General features: G+C 37.9%; 1 protein-coding gene and 1 non-coding gene across 3 annotated transcripts; both read left to right on the forward strand.

The window, feature by feature from the left end:
- The first annotated feature begins 4,797 nt into the window (after positions 1-4,797).
- LOC107731172 (properdin-like) lies at positions 4,798-9,220 on the forward strand. Of its 2 annotated transcripts, XM_016542169.1 has the most exons (11): positions 4,798-4,863; positions 5,091-5,173; positions 5,488-5,632; positions 6,399-6,565; positions 6,650-6,820; positions 6,896-7,090; positions 7,477-7,650; positions 7,742-7,933; positions 8,585-8,696; positions 8,841-8,949; positions 9,045-9,220. In XM_016542169.1, the coding sequence occupies exons 2-11, from the start codon at positions 5,119-5,121 to the stop codon at positions 9,051-9,053; spliced, it is 1,329 nt and encodes a 442-aa protein (XP_016397655.1). In that variant the 5' UTR covers positions 4,798-4,863; positions 5,091-5,118; the 3' UTR covers positions 9,054-9,220. The 2 variants fall into 2 exon arrangements, with proteins under 2 accessions (XP_016397655.1, XP_016397656.1); XM_016542170.1 differs by lacking the exons at positions 8,585-8,696; positions 9,045-9,220 and having other exon boundaries at positions 8,841-8,916.
- Positions 9,221-10,366: 1,146 nt separating this feature from the next.
- On the forward strand, positions 10,367-10,439 carry trnaf-gaa (transfer RNA phenylalanine (anticodon GAA)). Its single transcript has one exon. It is a non-coding gene; the product is annotated as a tRNA-Phe (tRNA).
- Positions 10,440-10,856: the final 417 nt, after the last annotated feature.

Here is a 10,856-nt window from a genome sequence, read left to right on the forward strand (position 1 = left end):
ATTTTAATACATTTCTCACATACGCCGTAGCCACGTCGCCGTCAGGTATAGTTCCTACCATGACGTCGCCGTGACGTCGCCGCCGGTCTGTCGTCTGCCGTCCCTATCAATCCCATTCAAAAATCTACACGGACTGGCGGCGACGGAAGGGTAGACTGCTCCTTCTCCTTCTCCTGCTTAGCTTAGAAAAGGCACGAATCACTCGCCATACGACTGATTGCTTAGTTTGCAAAGCAGATGCACAAAATACACCTCATACAAAATACACCTCATAGGGGAGGAGTGAAATAAGCGCAGTCCAGACGGACAGTTCTGACTTCTCGAAGTGGAACAGATACCAACGAGATCAAAGGCAGATATCGCGTTATTCACACTCATGTGCTGTGTTGCTAATAAACGTGATATAATTTCAGTTCTGTTGCTTTTATGAAAATAAATATGATGAACACGACTCAACAAGACTCAAAGAACTCAAAGTGCTTGCTATTTCTTTCCATACGAAAGGCGTATTTATCATCCATTTTTACTTTAATGCAAACATGTATTTTAGATTTTTATAGAAATATGACAACAATCACATATCTCACAGAGATCGCACTGTCATGGTGTTTGGGAATATTCATGCATAATTTATATACATAATCACTTGAAATCAGATTAAAAAAAAATAAAACATTTTAGACGAGAACGCAGCATCACGGTTGTCTGAACCAATGAGCATTAAGCTGTGTCGTCAGTCAGTCGTTTCCCATCATGCTTTTGATCAGCGCAGTCGGTGGAGAGCAACTACACAGCCGCCTCGCCGTCGCGAGAGTTTTTTGGCACACGTCAGCATGACATCAGAGCAAGTCAGACGTAACTCGGACACTTTTCCTTTCCACTTTTCGGACACTAACCGGCATGCATCTCGCGGTGATCACCGGTGATCGGTTCTGCGCAGATTTTGCTCATCTCAAACAAGCCTATTTAGCTGAATGTCCTGCTCTGTCCATACAACAAAACAAACAGGAGTGATAGATATTGAATAGGTCGAATAAGTCGTTCATTTGTGATCTTGGCTTGTGTTTTAGCTCTCAAATATTATCTTGAATATGGATTACAAAGCATTTGAGGACAAGTTTATGTGCATGTCTTTCCTTATATGGTGTCAAGAGCGCTGCACTTTCTATTGTTTGTAGGCTAAAGGATTTTTAGTAAATAATAAGACTACAGAGCAATTAATGAACATGAAACATTGACAATAAATACAGATGTTGGCCATATGCCACACCCACATAAGATGTTTTGTGGGACTAAATGGATTTAAGCATGCACTTCAATTCAATTCATGTTTATTTGTATAGCGCTTTTCACGATACAAATCGTTGCAAAGCAGCTTTACAGAAAATTTAAGTTACTACTTTATATTTAGGAGTAGCTTATCAGTGGTGACTATGTCAAAGTGATGTCCATATGGCAGAAATGTACAGTAAAAATCATGCAGTTAGTTAATGACATGTATTCAAACAGACAGTGAACACAATGATTATATGTTGCGATCAAACTTATAGCAAAATCTGGTCGTTTTGTATGTTGGTTCAGGGTTGGCATCATCTGAGGTCCTCTGAGGGGTTGGGATCATCTCTTCTCAGGTGTTCGGTCATCTCAGATCTCTGCAAGGGTTGGATCCAGACCGAAGCTTGTGTAGCCTAATTCCTAGTTACCTCGGGATGCCAATCCCTTAGCAGAAAAAGAGAAGCAAACAGAGAACAATTAGCGTACCTGCTGTTCAACCCAAACAAAAGAATGCTAATGTGCATTTGATCAGATATAACAAGTACAAGGTTGTGAGATACATTATGTGAATGCTTGGCTAATTAAATGTGTCTTTAATCTAGATTTAAACAGAGAGAGTGTCTGAACCCTGAACATTATCAGGAAGGCTATTCCAGAGTTTGGGAGCCAAATGCGAAAAAGCTCTACCTCCTTTAAGTGGACTTTGCTATCCTAGGTACTACCAAAAGTCCCAAGTTTTGCGACCTGATGGATTGTAGCATGATAGAAGACTAGTTAGGTACACAGGAGTTAAACCATTTAGGGCCTTATAAGTAAGTAGTAATGTTTTGTAGGCCTATCTGATACAGAATTTAATAGGTATACCTATAGCAAGTGCAGAGACTGTAAAATTGAGGTAATATGATCATATTTTTCTTGATAATTTTCTTTGACCTGGTAAGGACTCTAGCAGCTGCGTTTTGGACTACCTGTAGCTTGTTCATTCAAGATGCAGGACAACAACCTAGCAGTGCGTTAGTCCAGCACAATAGTCCAGTCTTGAGGTCATGCATGCATGAACTAGCTTTTCTGCATCAGAAACGGGTAACATGTTCCGTAGCTTGCAATGCTGTTTTGATAACATGTGAAATATGTTATTGGCACCTATTGTAACATAAAGCATAATAAAATTAGCTCAAATATTTCACACAATATCATGCATGTATCATGATGTGTAGTTTGTGAGTCACAGGCGTACAATCCAGCAGAAATCTGTGGTGCTTTCAGATTCCACATGACCATACTTATATAGATATTTTAGTGCATAACCGCTAAGAACCTTAATGTGATTGCACCATACATTTAAAAAAAAAAATGGTTGTGCAATATGCAGCTCGAAAAACCTCAAACCTCAAAGCTCTCATTTCATGTAGCAGTCTTTTTCCTTTTTTGGCTGTGCTGTGTTGTCAGTGCCCAACCCATGGCACTGCAAACATGACAATGCAAGCTGCCATTTAAGATATTTCGAATAAACATCTTAAGTGGCATCAGATTTATTTACACAGACTGTTTAATGTCGATCAAGGGTGGCATGAATGCTCTTAAAACAATTATAATAATAAACAAATATAATAAATAATGTTATAAAATTAATGTTTTAAATATAACAATTTTAACATGTATTAAAATATTAAATATTAAAAATATTAATATTTTAAAAAAATTATTTTGGGAAAATAAATTATGTTTAGCTGTAGTTATATAGTTTATATATAAAACTAAAACCTCCAGTAGTCGTTATTAAATTAATCATCAATGAGGAATCGAACATCTGTGCTGCTCGGAGATGCGCAACGCTTCTGCTTACTTGCTTTTGAACTATTTTCGTTGGAGATATAGAGCAAAACAGACAACAGGCTACTGTGTCTAAAATGTAAGTCACTTAATATTAACAACTTCTTTCTGAACTGTATAAAATAAATACATTTCAAATTTGCAATCTCATGTTCGGTAAAACAGCCCTCTTCTTCCTCTGATATTGCTTAACTGTAAAAAAAAAACACACGAACATAGGGCCATACAAAAGTCACTGACACTTGGTGAGAAAACGGACGTGAGGCCTGAGAACAGTTGGCAGTAATCATGTTAAAACCGTTACACGTCCGTGCGAACAAACAAACATAAATACATACATGCATAAATAAATAAATATCAGAGTGGAAGATATTTCAGGCCCAAGTAGGCTATAACAGTCCAAAGATTTGACACATAACAATGATTTTTAATGTTAATTTCTCGTGAACTTTGATATTAGTTTGCTATTTACCCTCCTATAACAACCAAATGTAAATGAGAAAAAATGTTCTTTGCGTTGAGACTGTTCTTTCTGTCCTAAAACACCCCTGAAAAAAATCTTGCATGGATCGGGTAAGTTTATTTTGCATGCAAAAATGATTTCATGGAAGCTATTATGCAGCTTTTATTTGAAATAATGCTATATGCTTGTTGGTAGGTTAGGACACTTTAAAGAATCTAGCAAAGAGATACGCTTTGACCTTACATGACTGTGCTCAACAACTGCGCTGGGGTGCTTTTCCCAAAAGCAAATGGTCGCAAGTTCCGTCGTTACCAATCAGTGTTGCCAGATTGGAAATGTCCAAGTATCGTACCAAAAGCTCAAAATTATCGCATTTGGAAGAAAATGATCGTACACGAGTCAAACGTACAGAATACAGCTATTTATCTAAACCAACAACTTTTTTGACACGACCTGCAAATTACCACAATAGATAACTAGGCGTACCGTGTTTACATTGGACGCGAGCAGTGCGACAAAATACTATAGAAACCATTATAATCAGTGACTGTTTGCACTGGATGCGACACGACACGTCACATCCCCGGCAGTAAACTGATGCCTCGTTCTATTTATGGCGTATTAAAATGATTTTTAACACTCGCTTTGTCGCGTCCAGTGTAGACAGACTTTAGCTGTTAACTCCACATCTGAGCCGCTGTCATCGGAAGCCTGCGTGTTGCCAGATGTTGAGGGGGTTCTTGCCGTCATGGACCGCAACAGTGCTCGTTGGCTTTAAAGCAGGGCACCCTCCTGCATTCTTAACACACTCTGAGGTGTGCATGAGCTCATTTAGAGTGTCTGTAATGAGTCGATTTCGTGTATGAATATAGAATCCCTATGACTATAACTACTATCATTTGAATTGTCGTAAAATTATGAAATTATCGTACATTATGGGATTTTTTTTTTCATTATTTATCGTACATCGTACAGAGGTCAAAAAATATCGTACAAATACGATAATTATCGTACGTCTGGCAACACTGTTACCAATAGAGAAAGGCACCCCTGAACTGCTGAAGGGGTGGAACTGAAACTATTTTATTTTTTTACAAACCAGCAAGTAATGCTGATGAATCTGCGAAATCATTTTCGAATAAGGGAAGCTGGTTAACCTGTTTCACAATGAATAATTCCTGTTTTCATAACCATCTCTCTAAATTTTTTGTAAGTCACTTTTGAGGCAGCTAAGCAGGGTGAAACAAAACCACTCGTCTCTTAAACTGTCACAATAAAGGGAAGTGTGTAAGGTAAGTGGTTAAATCTTTGGTTAAAATATTGAATTCGTAATGTATGAACTTAATACATTAGAATTTGAACCTTTAATTTGTATGATCAGTTTATCAATTAATTTGTATTACTCAATAACCCACACCTACATTTGTTTGCAGTTTCAGTTTTTGTATACTGTTTGACTAGTCATACTTTTACAGTGTTTACTTGCAGTTATTTTATTTACAAGTCCTTCTACTTTCAGAAAGCATTTCTGTCACACTGATTCAGCCATGAATCTGATCTTGTGGGGGATTGTGCTCCTTGGGATTTATGTCCAGCAATCAGGTTGGAAATGTTTTGTGATTACATATAAATATTCAGTCATATCTACATAAATATTAAGCAAAAATATTAATGGCTGACTGACTTTTTTCTCAAATACTTTTTGTACCGACTTTCAAATTATCTTTTTTTTTTTTTTGGTAAATGATCTGTTTTTGTACATTATAATTAGTTAGTAAATCCCTTAAACAACTGAATCGTGCAAAAAAAAAGTTTTTAATATTAATGCATCCTGATCATCTGTGCCATGGCAATAATACCAGGCAAAACATGTAATAAATATTTAATTCTTTAATTAATTCAGTGTGTTTCTGAAGTTTCACAGATGGTGGACTGTTTTTCATCATTTACCCTGTCCACTGGGAAATGTAGTGGTCTTTTGGGTCAAGTTAAAAAAGATGACTGTTGCTTGAACTCCAACTATGGCTACAAAGAAGCAGATGGCGTTTGTAGGTCCTGTGGGTGAGTTTCAATGATGTGATGCTTATAATGTCCAAAAACAGATAAATGTCACATTGAGCTTCATTGCTGTTTATTAGATTGAAAAAACAGATGTTAATTTTAAAATGGGAGAACTACTTCCTATTTCTTAATAAAGTTTATGTTTTCCTTAAAGCTTATAACATGCAGACATTTTCACTTTAAATAAATCAGCATGAAATGAAAATTCATCTGTTATTGGTAAATGCATGTTATAGGTCTTGAAAATGCATTCATCCATGCAAGTTTCTTTTTTATTTTTAAATAAAATGTCATAATCTTTCAGTGAAAATGAAAATGACAGACTTCTTTCTGCTGACTTCTTCAATCATTTAGTCCACTGAAATCCCACACCATCTCAACCGTCTGCAAGTTTGTATTAATTTTTGAGTGCAACGCCCACATCTCAAAATCTAATCATCAACTGATGTATTTTAACTTTTTTCTATAATCCGTTACATTTTGATGCATGTCACAATATGGCAGAGACGATCTGTCGTTACTTCCATTACATCGCAACTTTAAAATAATGCAATGTTAATGGTCTTTTTTGTGGAAACCTTTATAAATAGTATTGCATTTCTTATGAAAAGAAAATACATTGGAGATTTTCACCAATCACCATTTTACCTTTCAGATAATGTAACTCTTCCGGCTGCTGAATCAGCTGAACTGAAATGAATGAGATCAAATGATGCGCACAGCATATCCCTTAAAAATGTCTTGTATGTTGATTGTTGCCCTCCAGGCGGCCGGCGTGGTCTGAATGGACTCGCTGGGGCGAGTGCTCGGTGAGTTGTACAGAGGGAGTCAGCCAAAGGCGAAGGTCTTGTTATGGAATTGGTGATTGTGCAGACCCTGAAAAACTAGGAAAAGTTCAAACTAAACCATGTGTGAAAAAAGATTGCTGTCCAGGTAGAAAGAACATTAAGCAATTGTTACATTTCAACATAAAGGTTTCCATGTCCTTTCTCATGTTTCTGTATATATATTGTCCAGTTGAAGGTGGCTGGTCAGAGTGGGGGGAATGGCAGCTATGTTCAGTCACATGTGGCAATGGAATGAGAAAGAGACGAAGAACATGCTCTAAACCCATTCCACAATGTGGGGGCTCCTGTAGCGGTGCAGAGGAAGAAACCACCAATTGCTCCACTGAAATAATCTGTCCAAGTAAGTATAGTTTTCTCTCTTTTTTACTTACTAAAGATACTGAAAATTCAAAACATGTTCTCATTTGATGTCTAGCTCATGGCGGGTGGTCCAGTTGGGGAAATTGGGGTCCCTGTCCAGTTACTTGTCTTTATGAAGGACGCAAACCTGAAAAAGAGCTTCGTACAAGGACATGCACCAACCCTCCTCCATCTGTGGTTCCACGTGGCAATGACTGCGAAGGCTCCGACACAGACGGCCGTCCTTGCAGCGGACGACCTTTCTGCCTAGGTAATATACTACACTGTAAAAAAAATTCCGTAAAATTTACGGTAAAAAAACGGCAGCTGTGGTTGCGAAACTGATAAGAAAAAAACTAAGAAGAAATGTAACGCAGGGAATTCTGGGAATGTCAAATTATACGGTCTTTTTCACTTCCAAAAACGGTATACTACCGTAAAATTAATGTCCAATACATGTAATGTCCAGTACAGTTTTTCACCGTATATAGTAGGGGAATTTACCGTTAACCATTTAACAGGTTTTTACTGTAGCATTTTTACAGTCTTTTACCGTTAAATTCACTGTCATTTTTTACAGTGTATGTTGTCTTCTATAAAACAGCCAAACATACAAGAGGTTTTTAGAAACCACAGCTTTATATCTCTGCTCCACAGTTGATGGAAACTGGGGCGCTTGGACAGGTTCCACACCCTGCTCTGTGACGTGTGGAGTGGGCCAGCAGACTCAAAGACGGATGTGTGATTCTCCTAAACCCGCATATGGTGGAAGACAGTGCCGAGGTGAAGAGCAAAAAACTGGTGTCTGCGTCATTGCTGTCCCCTGTCCGGGTAAGTAGAGTGACACGATTTATCTAAACAGACAAAAAAGAATCGATTGTTTAACGTTTAACATTTTTCTCTCTGTATTTTTTTGTGTCAGTAAATGGGATGTGGACCGAATGGAGTGAGTGGAGTCCATGTAGACCTCCTTCCACTAGAAAAATGAAATGCAATACCAGGGAGGGAATCCGAAGGAGAGAGAGGGACTGTGTTGATAGAAAACACAATGAAAGCGTCTGTGAAGGAGAGATTGTTCAACATGGCAACTGCTATGACATTAGCGACTGTGACAGTGAGTGCAAAGAAAAATCATAGCTGTGTCTGAAATGGCATTGCGTCTAGTAGGCAATAGATTTAGTTTAAAGCTCACTTTTACGACATTAAAAAAGTATGCTCTGTATAGAATGAATACGGGTAGTATGAATTAAATTAGGACATACTACCTCTGCAATGTTGTCACTGTCAAGTGACCTACCAGCCTTCACTGCCATTCACAAATCCTCTTCTGTGGTTTCATGGGACAGTAAAGTGTCCATTGGATGCCTACTTCAGAATCTCAAGAGAGGTAGTAGGTCATTCAGGTACTTTTTGCCTACCGTTTTTTGCATACTATGAATTTGGACATATTCTGTTGCCGTACTGTTTTTGGCATACTATAAATTGTATTGAAGTAGGCATATTCAGGCGCAGCCACGCAGCATAAGCTACATAAATACAAAGCATGCTCATTTTTATTGTTTAGCATCAAATTGTGTCACATTTTGTAAAGTGAGTGTTTAAGATTACTGCACTTCAAACAAATTGTATAATCTCTACATATTGTGAATGATGATATTAGAGGATGGTTTTTCCTAGTTCCAGACAAAATTAGGATTTTCCAAAGCATCGCAGGTGTAAGGTATTGTAGGTATAAAGTAACAAATAACTCTTTGACTGTGTCCAGTGAAGGGCGTCTTGTCAGAGTGGAGTGAGTGGAGTTATTGCAAACCTTACTGTGGGCGATACTCTGAACAAACAAGAGAAAGAGAGTGTGTTGCTGACATCTCTAAATACCGGTAGGAGAAAAAACATCTCATGCTACTAACTGAAATAAGACATTGTCTATAATAAATCATAGGTGTGCAATTTCATTACATTCATACTGTAGGTTGTGCGTTGTTTAACAATCAGTTTTCTTTGGTTTTCTTTATCTCCTATAGTTCCCAAGACCGCAGTATTTTTGCAGGGGATCCATATGTTAACTGTGAGGGTTTGGAAACACAAATAGAGAGAAGAAAATGCACAAATGTTCCTGAGTGCAAGGATGAGGTTGTAATTTTATGTTCAGAGCTTATGTATATTCTTTTTTGTTAATTAAAGTGAAAACATTTTCATTTTAACAACATATTCTTACTGTTTTCCAGAATGAATGAGCAGTCTCCAGCTGCCTTACACAGTACCAGCAGCTGGAAGGACCTCAACATGCCAAGCTGTTCTCTTATGAAATGTGCTACTAACAGAAAAATACTTGCTTTATTAGCCTTTGTGATATGGATTGGATTGATTGTTGATTGATGCACATCTTTGTAAACTGCTTTGCTGCCACAATAAAATTTTAAAGTACTGCTTCGTGATGTAGTAAATGGGATAATTAGATACAAACGCTATTACTGGTTATTCTAAAGAAGAAAAGATGCGAGCCAACCAGGAGTCGAACCTTGAATCTTCTAATCCGTAGTCAGACGCGTTATCCATTGCGCCAAGGCCGGCGCCTATTACTCGAGGTAAAGATCCTAGAAGAGGCACAGCGACGCGAGTTCGCGGCCCGCTCCGACCAGTGATGGAATTCCTGGAATGTGTCCGTTTTGACGCTGCTGGTGCACGCGTGTCATCATTTTAATTTTAATCAAACGTAAATTCGTCCCCCGCACTTTAATTTGGGCACTCTCCAACGTAAACACTCTCTTGTTATGTACGTTACTGGGCGGAATCGTGGTTGCGATACGAGCGCTGATTGGCAATAGCATACGTTTCATGGTTGCAGCCGGGAACGTGATTGGCTGTCATAACAAAGAATAACCACGACCTACAGGTGACATGAAGCGCCACTGGCCCAACGAGTACACCAATAGACCACGTGACTCTATGTAGTATGACCGTACCAGCTTCCTCATTTCGAAGACTGCTGCGCCCTCCTGTGGTCGCATTTTATGGTCGCAACTTCATTAAGGCTGCCTCATTTCAGAAAAGTAACGATTACATTCCAAAGTAAAAAACAAAACAAAAACAAATTACTATTATGTCCCAAGACAAATAACAACCAATTTTATAACGGTTACTTTTCTGAAATGACACATCCTCGATGAAGTATGCCGACCACAGGAGGGCGCAGCAGTTTTCGAAATGAGACACAGCGACTTGTTTTGTGTGTAATGGTTTGGCAATATTGTATGTAAACAGTCGAGTCAATAAAGTACTTTTAAATTGAAATTAAATTGACTATAGACGTTCGAAAGACAATCCTTTCTTTTCTGGAAGACTATCCCATAACAACTGGGTATGTTTTCATTTAATTAAATTGTTTGGCAGAGACATCATTATGATCACAAACTGAAAGCATCGCATATTTATGTCTACTTAACTGAATACATGACCGTGACGGTATTATTTTACATCTGTATACTACTGCCATATACATATACATAAAAGTCACAGATAAACGACTATCTACATATAAGCATCACCCGCCGAAATAGCTCAGTTGGGAGAGCGTTAGACTGAAGATCTAAAGGTCCCTGGTTCGATCCCGGGTTTCGGCATTTTGATCCAAAACAATTATATTTAATGGACTACGCCCATAGACTGTATAAAAACAGACTACGCCATAGAACCTCCAAACGTCTCAAGAAAGAAACCTGTGCCTTATAACATGAATGGAGAGAACAGAATGCATGTGTTCATTATTTTGTGAAAGAACCAGGAAAAATTAAATAGTTTTCTTTGAGTTTAAGATGATGGTTGTTCATTTTGAGTTTAAAAATATATATAATTTAAACATGCCATAACTTAAAGGGGTCATATGATGCTGCTAAAAAGAACATTATTTTGTGTATTTGGTGTAATGAAATGTGTTTATGCGGTTTAAAGTTAAAAAAACACATTATTTTCCACATACTGTACATTATTGTTTCTCCTCTATGCCCCGCCTTTTTGAAACGCGTCGATTTTTACAAAAC

The sequence above is a fragment of the Sinocyclocheilus rhinocerous genome, unplaced genomic scaffold, assembly GCF_001515625.1.
Source record: "Sinocyclocheilus rhinocerous isolate Xijiao unplaced genomic scaffold, SAMN03320098_v1.1 scaffold1600, whole genome shotgun sequence".
NCBI classification, from domain to species: domain Eukaryota; kingdom Metazoa; phylum Chordata; class Actinopteri; order Cypriniformes; family Cyprinidae; genus Sinocyclocheilus; species Sinocyclocheilus rhinocerous.